Genomic DNA, 17905 nt, shown 5'->3' on the forward strand with positions numbered 1-17905 from the left:
ACAAAAGGACCAGCTGACATGTCAGTGATTCTCTCGTTAACACAGGTGTGAGATTTGACAAGGCTCGAGATCACTCTGTCATGCTGATTGAGTTCGAATGACAGACTGGAAGCTTCAAAAGGAGGGTGGTGCTTGGAATCATTGTTTTCCCTCTGTCAATCATGGCTGCGTGCAAAGAAACACGTGCCGTCCTTATTGCTTTGCACAAAAAGGGCTTCACAGGCAAGGATATTGTTGCCAGTAAGATTGCAACTAAATCAACCATTTATCGGATCATCAAGAACTTCAAGGAGAGAGGTTCAATTGTTGTGAGAAGGCTTCATGGCACCCAAGAAAGTCCAGCAAGCACCAGGACCATCTCCTAAAGTTGATTCAGCTGTGGGATCGGGCACCACCAGTACAGAGCTTGCTCAGGAATGGCAATAGGCAGGTGTGAGTGTATCGGCACACACAGTGAGGTGAAGACTTTTGGAGGATGGTCTGGTGTCAAGAAGGGCAGCAAAGAAGCCACTTCTCTCCAGGGAAAACATCAGGGAAAACATCTGCAAAAGGTACAGGGATTGGACTGCTGAGGACTGGGGTAATGTCATTTTCTCTGATGAATCCCCTTTCTGGTTGTTTGGGGCATCCGGGGAAAAAAAGCTTGTCTGGAGAAGACAAGGTGAGCGCTACCATCAGTCCTGTGTCATGCCAACAGTAAAGCATCCTGAGACCATTCATGTGTGGGGTTGCTTCTCAGCCAATGGAGTGGGCTCACTCACAATCTTGCCTAAGAACACAGCCATGAAAAAGAATGGTACTAACACATCCTCCGAGAGCAACTTCTCCCAACCATCCAGGAACAGTTTAGTGACAAACAATGCCTTTTCCAGCATGATGGAGCACCTTGCCATAAGGCAAAAGTGATAACTAAGTGTCTCAAGGGAACACAACATCGATATTTTGGTTCCATGGCCAGGAAACTCCCCAGACATTAATCCCATTGAGAATTTGTGGTCAATCCTCAAAAGGTGGGTGGACAAACAAAACCCACAAATTCTGATTAAGGGAACACTTTTAAACAACACAATGTAACTCCAAGTCAATCACACTTCTGTGAAATCAAACTGTCCACTTAGGAAGCAACACTGATTGACAAATTTCACATGCTGTTGTGCAAATGGAATAGACAACAGGTGGAAATTATAGGCATTTAGCAAGACACCCCCAATAAAGGAGTGGTTCTGCAGGTGGTGACCAGACCACTTCTCAGTTCCTATGCTTCCTGGCTGATGTTTTGGTCACTTTTGAATGCTGGCGGTGCTTTCACTCTAGTGGTAGCATGAGACGGAGTCTACAACCCACAAGTGGCTCAGGTAGTGCAGCTCATCCAGGATGGCACATCAATGCGAGCTGTGGCAAGAAGGTTTGCTGTGTCTGTCAGCGTAGTGTCCAGAGCATGGAGGCGCTACCAGGAGACAGGCCAGTACATCAGAAGACGTGGAGGAGGCCGTAGGAGGGCAACAACCCAGCAGCAGGACCGCTACCTCCGCCTTTGTGCAAGGAGGAGCAGGAGGAGCACTGCCAGAGCCCTGCAAAATGACCTCCAGCAGGCCAGAAATGTGCATGTGTCTGCTCAAACGGTCAGAAACAGACTCCATGAGGGTGGTATGAGGGCCCGACGTCCACAGGTGGGGGTTGTGCTTACAGCCCAACACCGTGCATGACGTTTGGCATTTTCCAGAGAACACCAAGATTGGCAAATTCGCCACTGGCGCCCTGTGCTCTTCACAGATGAAAGCAGGTTCACACTGAGCACATGTGACAGACGTGACAGAGTCTGGAGACGCCGTGGAGAACGTTCTGCTGCCTGCAACATCCTCCAGCATGACCGGTTTGGTGGTGGGTCAGTCATGGCGTGGGGTGGCATTTCTTTGGGGGGCCGCACAGCCCTCCATGTGCTCGCCAGAGCTAGCCTGACTGCCATTAGGTACCGAGATGAGATCCTCAGACCCCTTGTGAGACCATATGCTGGTGCGGTTGGCCCTGGGTTCCTCCTAATGCAAGACAATGCTAGACCTCATATGGCTGGAGTGTGTCAGCAGTTCCTGCAAGAGGAAGGCATTGATGCTATGGACTGACCTGCCCGTTCCCCAGACCTGAATCCAATTGAGCACATCTGGGACATCATGTCTCACTCCATCCACCAACGCCACGTTGCACCACAGACTGTCCAGGAGTTGGCGGATGCTTTAGTCCAGGTCTGGGGAGGAGATCCCTCAGGAAACCATCCGCCACCTCATCAGGAGCATGCCCAGGCATTGTAGGGAGGTCATACAGGCACGTGGAAGCCACACACACTACTGAGCCTCATTTTGACTTGTTTTAAGGACATTACAACAAAGTTGGATCAGCCTGTAGTGTGGTTTTCCACTTTAATTTTGAGTGTGACTCCAAATCCAGACCTCCATGGGTTGATAAATTTGATTTCCATTGAAATTTGTGTGTGATTTTGTTGTCAGCACATTCAACTATGTAAAGAAAAAAGTATTTAATAAGAATATTTCATTCATTCAGATCTAGGATGTGTTATTTTAGTGTTCCCTTTATTTTTTGAGCAGTGTACTTCAGTATCCCATAGTAACATCTGACAAAAATATCTAAAGACACTGAAGCAGCAAACTTTGTGGAAATTAATATTTGCGTCATTCTCAAAACCTTTGGCCACGACTGTACATATACCATAGCCTGACAAATTTCCAGGTGAACATATTGTCATTGTAACACAGCAAATAGTTATCAGTAGCTAGGTTTCCATCCAATTGGTGACAGATTTTCAGGGGTATACTCTTCAAATCTCAAAGAAAATATGCACATTTATGTTTTTTTTTTGGCACAAACAATTGCGTTAAATAGAAAATGTGGCTACCCATCCTGGCACGTGCGCTCTAGCCAACAGCTTGCAGATACGGTGCAGGTAGCCTGTGCGGGTAGGCTAGTCTGCATGATGAGATAATTATGGATAATAGCGAGAATATTTGTATTTGTCAAACGGCAGTCACGCATCGATCATCATGTTACCAGAATAAGACCCTAGATATGTATTGGAAAGCGGTATCAAACTCGTCGTGCACGTTCACCACCCTGTGAACTTAATCAGAAATTATTGAATATGTATCCTAAAACTGCATGGTTTCACGAGTCATCGTGGGATGACAACACACACCATATAATCGTGACTCCCAAGTTTACGTCGATGTGATTGTTATAAATCTATATCAATATCTGCGCAGAAAGGCTTTTCCATCGCCATTTCGCGCATAATACATTTTACCTACACAAAAAGATCTCACCATGTCTAACAAACAAATTAGCTGTTGGCATTTATATAATTGTACAGAAACTTCCTGTTTCCATCAAAGCTGTTTAGAAAAACATTTATAGGCTACAGTATGACTTTACTCACATAAAAACGGTGGATGTAAACAAGGTTACTAGGTAGGTTGGCGCCAGATTTTAATGCCAATTTTCTCAAATCCGAAATCCGCATAAAAACTATAGGACCTATGCGCATTTTACCACCAGAGATGTTTAATTTTGCGCTTAAATTCCCATGTACCGAAAAAAAACAAGTTATATGGGTTTCCATTGCATTTTAAACTCTGTTGTATTTCTGACACAAATGTTTTGCATTAGCGATTGTTCCCACTCTAGTATTGGCACGTGTGCTCTAGCCAACACTTTGCAGATAAACTACATGAGATTAGGCTATTATGGACAATATAGCGAAATTATTTTTATTTGTCAAATGGCAGTCAAGCATCGATGATCATGTCACGAGAATAAAACCCTCTACATTTATTGGAAAGGATCATCGTGCTCATCACCTTGAATTTAAATTTTACCACCCTGTGAAGTTCATAAACATGCCGGCTATTTCATCTGTAGCCTAATAGAGCTCGCCAGTTTTTAGTCCTAAACCCCGGAAATAAATTACCTGTTGTTCGTTGAGCAATCCATCCCAATGGGAGAATGTATGGGAAAGAATGGGGATTTGGAATAAACGCAGAAAATAAGGTCTGAGGTTAAGGGGATGTTCTATTAGCCCTAAAGCCCAAAACAGCCTGGCTGTTTTAACCCCCCATCATGACCCCTAAGGGGCTCCGTAGAACCTGGTCCACTGCTAATAGACAAAGATTACAAACATTCAACCATGGAAGTTAAAAGAGGAAAGCGAAAGTTGATGTATCTTTTTTGACACTCCTTGAGAGGTTCACTTGGTTTCACTTGCCACTATCTATAGTCTATATGAGTTAATTGCGTTTTGTTTGGCTGATAGGCCATCATTTGCTGCATATCTGATAATCAACGACAATCGAATTACACACAATTTACCTAGACTTCTCCAAACCTTGGTGCCATTAACACAGTTTTTGGGTCGTTTTGGAGGATGTGAATGGAATGGCCACGTCTAGAGTCTCCACTAGTTACCACAGCCACAAAGTAAAAGTTGGCTACAGGCTATTGTAAAAATGTATGAAAACAAAAAGGGTTATGCATAAGGTTAGCAGTATGGTTAGGGTTGCGGTTGAGGTTAGGTTTTAAGTCAGATTTTAAAAAGATAAATGGTAGAAATAGGCGGGGTTTATGACTTTGTGATTATGGTAACTAGTGACGACCCAATTCTAGGGCTGCCACTCCTACGGAAAGTCCTTAGGGCAAGTCACAAGCCGACCTAAAGAGGAATTAGCCTATCAAATTGATCTAGTCCCAAACCCATGCATATAGGCTACATTTTTTAAATGCACAACTACAGTGAAAAATGGTGCCTATCCTTGTTGCAGACAGTTAAATGCGGACTAAATATGTCTTAATTAGGTCCGAATACAACACCGAATACAACAGATGTAGACCTTACAGTGATTTGCTTACCTACAAGCCCTTAACCAACAATGCAGTTTTAAGAAAAATAAGTATTAAGAAAGTATTTACTAAAATAAACTGAAGTAAAAAAATAAATAAAAAATACAAATAAAAAAGAAGAAAATGGAAAAATAACAAATAATTAAAGAGCCCACAATAAAATAACAGTAACGAGGCTATATACAGGGGGTACCGGTACAGAGTCAATGTGCGGGGGCACAGGTTAGTCAAGGTAATTAAGGTATTTTGTACATGTAGGTAAAGTGACTATACACAGCAGCGTAAAAATGCAAATAGTCTGGGTAGCCTTTTGATTAGCTGTTCAGGAGTCTTATGGCTTGGGGGTAGAAGCTAGTAAGAGCTTTTTGGACCGAAACTTGCCGCTTGACGTGCGGTAGCAGAGAGAACAGTCTATGACTAGGGTGGCTGGAGTCTTTGGCAATTTTTAGGGCCTTCCTCTGACACCGCCTGGTATAGAGGTCCTGGATGGCAGGAAGCTTGGCCCCAGTGATGTACTGGGCCGTACGCACAACCCTCTGAGGTGCATTGCGGTTGGAGGCTGAGCAGTTGCCATACCAGGTGGTGATGCAACCAGTCAGGATGCTCTCGATGGTGCAGTTGTATAACTTTTTGAGGATCTGAGGACCCATGCCAAATATTTTCAGTCTCCTGAGGGGGAATAGGTGTTGGTGTGTTTGGACCATGATAGTTTGTTGGTGATGTGGACACCAAGGAACTTGAAGCTCTCAACCTGCTCCACTACAGCCCCGTTGATGAGAATGGGAGTGTGCTCGGCCCTCCTTTTCCTGCAGTCCATTATCATCTCCTTTGTCTTGATCACGTTGAGGGAGAGGTTGTTATCCTGACACCACACTGCCAGGTCTCTGACCTCCTCCCTATAGGCTGTCTCATCGTTGTCAGTGATCAGGCATACCACTGTTGTGTCATCGGCAAACTTAATGATGGCGTTGGAGTCGTACTTGGCCATGCAGTCATGGGTGAACAGGGAGTACAGGAGGGGACTGAGCACATACCCCTGAGGGGTCCCATGTTGAGGATCAGTGTGGCAGATATGTTGTTTTTTTAATTGATTTTTATTTCACCTTTATTTTACCAGGTAGGCTAGTTGAGAACAAGTTCTCATTTGCAACTGCGACCTGGCCAAGATAAAGCATAGCAGTGTGAACAGACAACACAGAGTTACACATGGAGTAAACGGGTTAAGGGTTACCTATCCTTAACACCTGGGGGCGGCCCGTCAGGAAGTCCAGGATCCAGGTGCAGAGGGAAGTGTTTAGTCCCAGGGTCCTTAGCTTAGTGATGAGCTTTGAGGGCTCTATGGTGTTGAAAGCTGAGCTGTAGTCAATGAACAGCATTCTCACATAGGTGTTCCTTTGGTCCAGGTGGGAAAGGGCAGTGTGGAGTGCAATAGAGATTGCATAATCTGTGAATTTTTTCTTAACTGTATTCTTAACTGCCTAATAAACACATCCAGCAGAAAATGTCTCTTCTACTTTCAGAAATGTTGTGGGACTGTGGTTCAGGCCGGGGGAGGTTCTGGAGGTTTTCGTGGCGAGAGGAGTGTAGCCTGGCTGGCGACACAGTTTAGCCCTCAGGGTAAACTGGGAATGAAGCATTCACTCCCCTCGCTCTCTGTAATTTTGAGTTCAGTTGGGTTGGGTGCCTTCACAGTGCAGTGCAGTCTCGCAGAGGGACTTTGGATACACTCTGAAGAGTTCAACGCTTCACAATAGGCCTATTGTTTTGGTTTTATTTTGGGGAGTTGATGTTTACTTTTCAAACTTGAATTTCAACTTACTAGGGCCTTTCTTACGAGTCTCCTCTATTTCTGGAGGTTTTTATTAGGGGGGGTGAAGGAGGGCCGTGCAGGATGAATGGAACTACTTCTGAGAAGGCGGCATCGAGCCTGTCGTCTGATCTCCACTCCACAGTGAGCTGTCACCCGGGCGCCAATGATTTGCCGATACTGCCAAAGTCCTCTCCCATGGACATGGGGTTCTACAGCGGCCAGACGACGCACAGCCACCACGACTACTACCCCAGCCACGGTCAGTCCTGCTTGCAACCAATGAAGCCATACTCGTATCATCACCACTACAATCTCCATGGGGCCTACATTGCCAAATCGGAAAACCCGTATCCTCATACGCAATACCCTCATTATACCCGGGACATACAGTCACATCTCCAAGATACCGGTAAGATTTACGCATGAGGCACGTTGCCATTTTTGGTGAATCTCGAAGTTATGTTTATTACTATTTTGACACGTGGCCGATGTTAAATCAACTATCCAAAAGGCTTATTGACAACGAGGACCAACGTTTATGCCACAGAATTTAAATGTGCCTACTTAAAATTCTATAAATCGAATTTACATTTGGTCAGCCTAATTGGTGTTAGGAATTAATTTGGTTGTTGGATGTCTTGGGTGTTAAACGTTTTTGAAAATAGTGTAAGTTAGCGTACTTTTGATTTGGAGTAATTTATCAACTAAATTTGGCCTACCTTTATGGAAAAAAAACATGATTACACATGTAAAAATTTCACATGTCAAATCACATGGTTTTGGAACACTTTACATGTGATGATATTTCTTTAGATGATGCCCTGCAATTGAAATTAGGATGTCCTCAGAAAGTCACAAACTATACACAGTGTTTTTCCACTCAGCAGATACAGTAATTTACATACATGATTACATTGTGTATGTTTATTTATACAGTAATTATTATTCAACATGTCCTCATGTGGGATTTGAACTCACAACCTTGGTTCATGGCACTCAACACTTCCTGCTATGCCACCATGTCTGTGTCAATGACTGATTTCACCACTATTCCTACACTGGACTTCAAAATAAATCTCAGTTTTGTATAATACACTCAAGAAAAGCGATTATATCTGTCATAGTGATTCAGGAGTAACATTAAAACAGAATTTTATGCCACACTGACTTTAGACAACTATACAGAAAACCCTTAAAATGCTGAGATAAGTCAACTAAATCAATAATGAGAGAATAGTCAGATTAACTGATGACTAAAATAGCAGTGCAAATGGGCAGTCTTTTAGACTTTGTGGCGCAGCAGAAAGAGCAGCACAACCCAAATCCAGAGGTTGTGAGTTCAAATCCCAGGTTGGGTCATGTTGAAAAGTCAGTACTAAGTGATCAAAATAACCATATTGATTAAAGATTTATGCACTTTTTTTATTACACATTTTATCTCAACAATGTTTGCCTTACATTAAAGCTAGAATCCTTAATTGAAACAATAATAAAGTGGGCATCCCGCCTTTGTTTTGGTAAAAAGCTGAGAGATGGGCCTGGAGAAATGTAACCATTCTCAAATTCATAGACAGAGCAATTGATCCATGATATGTCACAATTATAGTTTACATTATGTTTTGAGGCTATACAGTGTTTGTTTACATTTACATTGTTTACAAACATTGGAGTAAAACAAGCTTGCATTTTGGGTTCTGCTGCGGTAGGGCAGTTGATCTAAGCTTGTGAGGCATTTATAAGTTGTATTATTCAAGTATCAATGGGCATATATCGATAATTGCTCATTAATTGATCATTAAAGTCCAAAATGTATGTACATTTCTCACATCTGAATCTGCAATTCATATGTGAAGTGAAAACATTATCCTCCTCACATGTATAAAGGGGGTGTTAACATGTGAACTCTAAATTGAATACATTTGAACATCTGACCTCAGCTATTTCAGCTATTTCACATGTGAAACTGTAAATGTCACATGCTTTTTTGTAAGGGAAGTAATGAAATGGTATGGCGATTTTAAATCCGGAATCCTTATTTGGAAAAATGTTCAAATGTTGTCACATGTAGTTTCATGGTATAAAGTGTTGAAATTTTGCATCCCCATGTTGTCACATTTATTTCATTTGAGATGTTTTCATATGTGCTGAGATGATTTCACGTGTACTTTCATGTTATCACGTGTTTCTTTTACATGTTTCACATGTTATTTTTTTTAAAATCCTTATGGATATACTATACAAATTGAGTAGGACTAGGCCTGTAGACAGTATGTCAAGAATATATTTTTTGCTATTCTGCATTCTAGGCTGCAAAGCCAACATGTGATATGTGACAACTTTTAATTAAAATAAAATCAGCTAAAGCCTACCTCATTTGTATTTTCGTCAAAATTCTGAAAGGTTCCAAACAGTCATTCTGATTCCTATGTAAAATAGCCTTTTGAGTTAATAAAATATCACCCATAATATTCGTTTTGAATAGAAATGCTCAGAATATGAGAAACATTTTTTTTTTGCGCTGGTGGCTAACCAGCAGGAAGTTTGAAAAGACAGGCTTGAGTGAGCGGGAGCTAATATTCATGACCTCTTGACTGACAGCTCTTTGAAACGCTTATGTCAAGCAACTTGGTTTCAGTGAGCAGTGTTGCAGTAAAATCCTCTCAAGCTAATTTGGTGGTTCACTAAAGCATCTCAAACAACATTGAAATTGCATCAATAATGTCAAATGTTTTATACATCTCCCGTTTGGCATGTCTCTTGTGATGTGTTGATTTGACAACTTCGTCAGAGTATTGAACCCTTTTCCCCACCTTTTGTTCCATGCTGGTTGAAGACCTAACTAACCAGTAGCCAGCTAACACCAGACACAGATGAAGACCTAGCTAACCAGTAGCTAGCTAACACCAGACACAGATGAAGATCTAGCTAACCAGTAGCTAGCTAACACCAGACACAGATGAAGACCTAACTAACCAGTAGCCAGCTAACACCAGACACAGATGAAGACCTAGCTAACCAGTAGCTAGCTAACACCAAACACAGATGAAGACCTAGCTAACCAGTGGCTAGCTAACACCAGACACAGATGAAGATCTAGCTAACCAGTAGCTAGCTAACACCAGACACAGATGAAGACCTAACTAACCCGTAGCTAGCTAACACCAGACACAGATGAAGACCTAGCTAACCAGTAGCCAGCTAACACCAGACACAGATGAAGACCTAGCTAACCAGTAGCTAGCTAACACCAGACACAGATAAAGATCTAGCTAACCAGTAGCTAGCTAACACCAGACACAGATGAGGACCTAGCTAACCAGTAGCTAGCTAACACCAGACACAGATGAGGACCTAGCTAACCAGTAGCTAGCTAACACCAGACACAGATGAGGACCTAGCTAACCAGTAGCTAGCTAACACCAGACACAGATGAAGACCTAGCTAACCCGTAGCTAGCTAACACCAGACACAAATTAGGACCTAGCTAACCAGTAGCTAGCTAACACCAGACACAGATGAAGACCTAGTTTTAATAATCCCGCCTCCTGAATCCAAGTGTTTGACACGGGGAGGGGACCAATAACCTTATGATAAAACTTTATCAAAGTGGAAGCAACAGTCATACATTTCATACATTGGTGATCATACTTTGATCTGGTTTCATCCAAATATCATCCAATTTCACGAACAACATGATTTTGACTGTTCGTGGCCTTTAAGATGAGCTCCCAGGGAATAGTGCATTATCTCATACAATTCAAATGACCCATTAGGCCTAGCCTACTTTGATCTTTTTGCAATAACACACTATGCTATTAAGCTCTTAAATAATATAAATTGTTCATATGGCCTAGAATGCAAATTAAAATGCAGCCTATTCTGTAAATGCAAAACGTTTCCTTATTTTATCCAAAATTGGTTTTGCAAAGCAGCTGAAACCTTCACATTTGAGAGAGAACTGCTATTGTGTTTGTGTTGTCAATGGTAATTGTAGTGTTGTTAACAATGTTTAGGGATCTAGGCCCTATAACATACCATTTATCGTTTTATCCAGAAATAATATTTATCTTCGAACTGGCCCGAAGCCAAGCGCATCAACATCAGGTGTCACATCATGCCAGTCTGGCACACATTGCTTTATGGCTCAATAGCCTGACTTAGAGTTTTGACTTGATCACTGCATGTGAAAACACCCCAACAGCCTATATACTCAATGCATCAATCATCCTGTCTCATTAATGGGCATATCCCATAATAATGTGAGGGGCATTGAAATCTCTTGGATAAAGACATTTTGTGCACCAAACCCTGTTTATGCTATGGAGTAGAGCATATTTCAGAACTGGTAAAAAAAAAAATGTAAGACAGAATTATATTTTTTTTAATTGATGTTGACTAATGAAATACATCATCATTCATATTTTATCATAATAGTTTTCATTAATCTGTTATCATAATATTTTATTTCTGTAGGCATAGGCCTATAGCCTACTGTTGAAGCCCTCTGTAGGCCTAGTGTAAATGTATGAGCCTCTCCAGTCCTTTAGCCTACTAATGCTCTGTCATTTTTCAGTGAAAGAGGAACCAGAGCCTGAGGTGAGAATGGTCAACGGAAAGCCTAGAAAAATCAGAAAACCTCGCACCATATATTCTAGTTACCAGCTCGCTGCGTTGCAACATCGCTTCCAGGGAACTCAGTATTTGTCTCTTCCTGAGAGAACCGAACTAGCGGCTCAACTCGACGTGACACAAACACAGGTGAGGAAGCCAACAGGCCCACACATACCACTGTTATGACACGCTGTTGAGAGATTTGTATCTCTATGATTTATGTTCATTTGTCTAATAAAACCATGAACTACACTGGCATCTTTTTGCATACTGTAATTCTACATCTAATGAATCATCTGAGATGTTATAGATTCTTTATCGTTTCTTACATTCACAAGTATGTGGTACATTTGCACAACTCTTAGTAGAAAACTCAAAACAGATCAACAAAAAGGCAGTTGTTTTAAAACTCTAAGCACATGTTCAACTGACTTAGTACAACACACAAAATCATACAGTCACTTTTTCACCAAACTGAATCAGTGTTTCATCTAGAAAGACATATTTCACATTGCGAAACATGTTCATGTAAAGTAATTGCCTTTCACAATGTAATACTCACAAGACTTGTTACTATTACTTCATCCGACTGTTCTTAATTGATGATCACTTAAACGTTTGGTAAACCTATAGATGGTACACGTAAACGTGTTTGTCTACAACAGATTTTGAGAATTGCATAATGAAAAAGTATGTCTGTAAAGTAGAAACATAAAAAAGATATGATATAAACTCGAATGTACTGCTATGATGATGACTATTATGATTTTACTTCACAGTAAGTAAAAAAATACAAATCTGATCAGAGATGTTCTGTATGTAACAAATCAAAGTTAATCGGTCGCGTACACAGATGAGCAAATGTTACAGCAGGTGCAGCGAAATGCTTGTGTTTCTAGCTCCTACAGTGCAGTAATACAATACCAATACACACATAATCCAGAAAGTCCAAAACAAGAAAGAAATGCATCCCCTACACAATACATATGTATCCAAAATGAAGTTTGCCATGACAAAATGTTTTCCCCCAGGTGCATGAACAATGAGGATATTTACAGCAAATTCGATGAGAATCTATGGCCAAATGCTCAAGACAGGCTTAATGCAAACTAGTGCCTGCTAAAATGTATGTTTCTTTAATTTGATTACATTGCGAAAGATGTCTTCAATGATCACGCCTTTGATCCCACGTGGGATAGAAATGATGGAAATTTGATGTTCCATCAATTTGAATGGGTAGTGCAGGTGTATAGCCTAATGTAAAACAGTGTAATGTACTGTAATGTACAGACTGTAGCATACTACATTCAAAGGACAGTTTGGAAACATGTATCTTACAATTCACCAAATACTTGTAAAAATAGTACCAAAGCGATAAAAAAAAGCGTTATTGTTTATATTATATGTCAAACCACCGGAGTTATTAACCTCTTCCTGTCGTTTTCATATCTGATAATTGATAGCTTCATTAATTGATCTAAGTTTGCATCTGGATTCCAAATTTCAATGCAACATAATTAGCTATATTCTATTCTAATAAGGCCTAGGGTGTCAATATGAAATTACAACCCTTCGCTAGATAATACATTTTTAACCCATACCTTCACATTTTCTGGTACAAACATCCCGACCTTCTATATAAACCTGTAGCTCAAATATTTTTTCTTCCAGGTCAAGATCTGGTTCCAGAATCGCCGTTCCAAATTCAAGAAGCTGTACATGAACGGAGAAGTTCTACTGGACAACAGCCCAGGAGCCAGTGACTCTATGTCCTGCAATTCACCCCTGTCCCCGGCCATTTGGGACCGTATTGTACCCACAGACCCCGCCACTAGAGAGCAGGCTCCCCAGCCCTCCCTCGGCTCCACTCTGTGTTATGTGGAGAACTACACTCATCACTGGTATCAACAGACCTCACAGTCACGCTCACAGCACTCAGGACTGGTTCATCAGCACACAACACCACCTAAGAATATGGAGGCGGTGTACTAACACAAAATGTACCGGTTACAAACTGTGTGTTAACAACATGGCGGCTCATTGGAAATAAAGCCTAGAGGGCTGTGATGGGATTTGTGTGCCAATAAAGAGGGCTGAACTTCACGGACAATTTGGGAAACATGCACAAGGACTTGTTGTCTCTGTTGTATACAAATTGTATACAAATTGTATACAAAAAGAACGCACACATCCAAGTCCATATTCTGTTTAGATAGAGTGATGAGATGCTAATGTTATCAGTGGCTCATTTCAATCTGTTGGAGAGATTTGATATGAGAATGGATAGAATGGCAGCCTATTTGGTGGTACTTTACTTTACGGTGGCCCACTGAGGTCCTTTCAGATTCTTTGATCTACAGCTATGCAAATATATACCGTCAGTGCATTCAACGCCATTTGTTTCTTCACAATATGAAACACTCACAGATACACAGAAGTAAGCGTGTACCATTTTCATACATTTGTTATTTATACTTGCCATTTGTGGCATTTATATGGATGTCATCAAGGCTCAATTCAACATTTTATTTCACAATGGTTCAAAACAAAACATCTGGGGGAAACATGGGGAAAGAAATGTGTATTTGGTACTCTTTGCGTTTGCAATCGATTTTTTGGTAAAAGCCATAAACTCAGGTTATTTATAATGTAGCCTATTTTATACTCTATTGATCTGTTAGTAGAAAGTCAATGTGACAGTTTTGTGCCTGAGAAAAACACATTTTATAGGTAGTCTTTGGAGTGAATAATAAAGTTTTTGTTTTTATTAATTCTATTTACACCATTTCAAATTATGTCATATTTACGCACACACACACACACACACGCACACACACACACACACACACACACACACACGCACACACAAAAGTGTAAATGACCCTTGAGATAACATTCAAATCTTGTTTCCATAAACTTCTTTATACAAATGATCCATTGAAACAGTTGTAAGGACAAAATGGAATAAAGTTTACTGTGAAATATAATGATTGTACATGTTTCAATATTGTCCTTCAGTACTGTACTGACGTCACTTCTTTTTTTACCCCCTTTTTCTCCCCAATTGTTAGTGGTTACTGTCTTGTCTCATCGCTACAACTCCTGTCCGGGCTCGGGAGAGACGAAGGTCGAGAGCCACGCGTCCTCCGAAACACAACCCAACCAAGCCGCACTGCTTCTTAACACAGCGCGCATCCAACCCGGAAGCCAGCCGCACCAATGTGTCAGGGGAAACACCGTACACCTAGCAACCTGGTCAGCATGCACTGCGCCCGGCCCGCCACAGGAGTCGCTAGTGCGAGATGAGACAAGGATATCCCTACCAGCCAAACCCTCCCTAACCCAGGCGACGCTAGGCCAATTGTGCGTCTCCCCGTGGACCTCCCGGTCGCGGCCGGCTGCGACAGAGCCTGGGCTCAAACCCAGAGTCTCTGGTGGCACAGTACCTTATACCACTGTGCCACCAATGTGCGATCAAAGGTCTGATCATTGAAGACATCTTTCACAATAAAATCTAATTAAAGAAATTAAAGAAACAATCTTTAGCAGGCACTAGTTTTCAATCAAGCCTGTCTTGAGCATTTGGCCATAGGTTTTGATCGAAATGGCAGTAAATATCTTCATTGTTCATGTACCTTGGGAAAAACCTTTTGGTCTAAATAGGTCTGGATTGAAATCATTTTATGCCTCCTCCATGGCCTGAAGGAGGGTGGTACGCTCACGGGGATGGTAATCATACATCTTCCGCCTGTATGGTAATCATGTATTGTATTTTGCAGTATTGTACTTATATATTGTAGTGGTCCTGTATGTGGCTCAGTTCATAAAAGTATGGCACTAGCAACACCAGAATTGTGTGTTGGATTCTCACCAGGGTCACATACCAAAATGTGTGGACCGTGTCTGCTGCGTAAATGGCATATATTACAGTACTCGCTTATGGGAAAATGACATGATTTCACATAGAAAATCACATGATTTCACATTTTGCGCATTTTATTTCACATCTGAAATTTGTGAAATAATGTGAAACCATGTGGTTTTGGAACACTGGATATTTTTCACAGGTTATTCCCTGCAAACAAAAATGTGTTGTTAGGATGTCGCAGTGTTTTCAACTGATATATTAGACACACATGATTACATTGTGTATGTTTATTTATACAATAATTATTCAACATGTCCTGACGTGGGATTTGAACTCACAACCTCTTGGTTCATAGCATTCAGATCTTCCTGCTACATCACCATGTCAATGACTGATTTCATCTGTATTCCTACACTGGACTTCAAAGTAAAGCTCAGCAATGTTACAAATACACACAAAAAAGTGATTATATTTATCCTAGTTATTCAGGAGTAACATTGAAACAGAATAATATGTCTCACCAACATTAGACAACTATACAGAAAACCTTCAAATTACTGAAATAAGTCATTTAAATCAATCATGAGAGAATAGTCAGATGAACTGATGACTAAACTAGCAGTGCAGATGACACTATTTTGCTAAGTGCATGTATTATAGGTCATGAATCTGTAGGGGACTTCTGAGAATGCTACAGACTTTCTGGCACAGCAGAAAGATCAGCGTACCCTAAATCCAGAGGTTGTGAGTTTTTAAAAGTCAGTACTAAGGGATCATGTCAAATGTAATCATGTTGATTAAAGATATTTACACTATTTTAGCTGAACAGTGTACCACTTACCTTAAAACCCCCATACCATTTCATTACTTCCCTTACAAACAAACTCATGTGAAATAGCTGTTTTCACATTGAGCTGAGAGACACACGAGGTCAGTTGTTCACATGCAAAACCACACGTTCACATGTATTTCATTTAGAGTTCACATAATTTAGAGTTCACACCACCTTTTCACACGTGAGGAGAATAACAGTTGTTAAAATGTACCACATACTTGTAAAAAAGGCACTAACGCGATAGAAACAACTGTAGTTAAAGTTGTTAAGGAAGGACCAACTATATTTGGTGGCTCATGGGTTAATTAAGTGTGTGAGGCAGACCGTTTGCCTGTCTGTCTGAGTCAGTGAGGTGAACATGCCCTGGATTTGGGAAGAGCTGCCAGCCTGCGTGTGAAGAAGCTGTGGGAGGTGACAGGCGGGCAGACACACTGGAGTCTCTGGATTTTAATAGCACACTACTGAGAGAGAGAGAGAGAGAGAGAGAGACTCAGTTAAGGAATGGGAGAGAGACAGTTGGAAGGGAAAGGAGACTGTGACGAAATAACTGTCCATCTCCCAGAATCCTTGCTTGCTTCAGGCGCTCGCATACCGACCAAGAGTACCAACAGTTTACCTGGCTGGTCTGTTTGCAGAGCTATAGAGTGACAGAATGTGTCATCAGGGATGGATAGAGGGACAACAGGACATCATGGGAAGGGGATCCTACAGATGTAGGCTCTTAAATTGAGCCAGTTTGCTACAGCAGAAAAATAATCCTGCAGGAAATGTGGATTATAATTTATAGACATTTTTGTAGCGTGGAAAAACATTTTGTTGTACGGGAAAATCAAGTCTTGACATTTCAAAGTGAAAATTATAAACTTCCGAAGCCTTTTTCAACCTCAAATAGATTACAAGTTGTGTGACCAAATTAAGATCTTACATCTATAGGTAGAGGCTGCTGTACTGGCCTGGAGGACGGAGCACAGAGCATGGAAACCCTTTCATACCCCATCTATAACAGGTTCCTTAATAACAGCCCCTGCTGGTCTGATTTGAAACGTATTCATTTTCTTTTCCTATCTTCTCCTTCTCCTCCTCCGGTCCAAAAATATGTAGTGAGGAGGTGTCGTCCTATGGCAAGCACGTTTAGATATCTGGGATATTGGATTTGAAAGTAGTAGCTCAAAATATCTTTGTTAGAATTCAAAACGCAAAGACAGAGACACAAAGAAACCCCTTACTCTCACTAACAAGTGGCATCATTCTGCAGTAATAAACATGAAAACACAATCATGTCTTATTTGAGTTGATGGGAAGCTATGGAAGCTTGAAACGGTCAAGTTCTGTGAAGTTTATCTTATGACTCTATGGGACAAACAATATAAATGTTGTAGTTAGCAGGAGGAGTGCCCCCTGGCTCTGTGTGTGGGCCTCTGGTCTCTCATGCCTCACTCAGCAGGCTGTCTGGACGCCTTAAGCCTTAGGAGATAGGAGTTGATTATATGTCTGGTGTGTGGGCTGAGGGGGTAGCATTGAGATTTTAGCCCACCAAACAACTTAGCACATTCAACATTGTCATGGTAACTGAATCGTTAGCGAAGTTGGACATGATTGATCAGAATCAACCACACTTGAAAAACAAACAAAGTTTACCAAACATTAGGAACACCTTCCTAATATTGAGTTGCACCCCCTTTTTCTCTCAGAACAGCCTCAATTCGTCGGGGCGTGGACTCTACAAGGTGTTGAAAGCGTCACACAGGGATGCTGGCCCATGTTGACTCCAATGCTTCCCACAGTTGTGTAAAGTTGTCTGGGTGACCTTTGGGTGGTGGACCTTTCTTGATAAACATGGGAAACTGTTGAGTGTGAAAAGCCCAGCAGCGTTGCAGTT

At 41.3% G+C, this 17905-nt stretch overlaps 1 protein-coding gene across 1 annotated transcript; it reads left to right on the top strand.

Annotated features, from left to right (window-relative positions):
• The first annotated feature begins 6476 nt into the window (after positions 1-6476).
• On the top strand, positions 6477-14310 carry LOC112258434 (homeobox protein Dlx3b). The gene is made up of 3 exons (XM_024432798.2): positions 6477-7121; positions 11286-11470; positions 12995-14310. Exons 1-3 carry the CDS (start codon positions 6794-6796, stop codon positions 13313-13315), a joined length of 834 nt encoding a protein of 277 aa, XP_024288566.1. The 5' UTR covers positions 6477-6793; the 3' UTR covers positions 13316-14310.
• The last annotated feature ends 3595 nt before the right edge of the window (positions 14311-17905 follow it).

This window comes from Oncorhynchus tshawytscha, linkage group LG09 (assembly GCF_018296145.1).
Source record: "Oncorhynchus tshawytscha isolate Ot180627B linkage group LG09, Otsh_v2.0, whole genome shotgun sequence".
Classification (NCBI taxonomy): domain Eukaryota; kingdom Metazoa; phylum Chordata; class Actinopteri; order Salmoniformes; family Salmonidae; genus Oncorhynchus; species Oncorhynchus tshawytscha.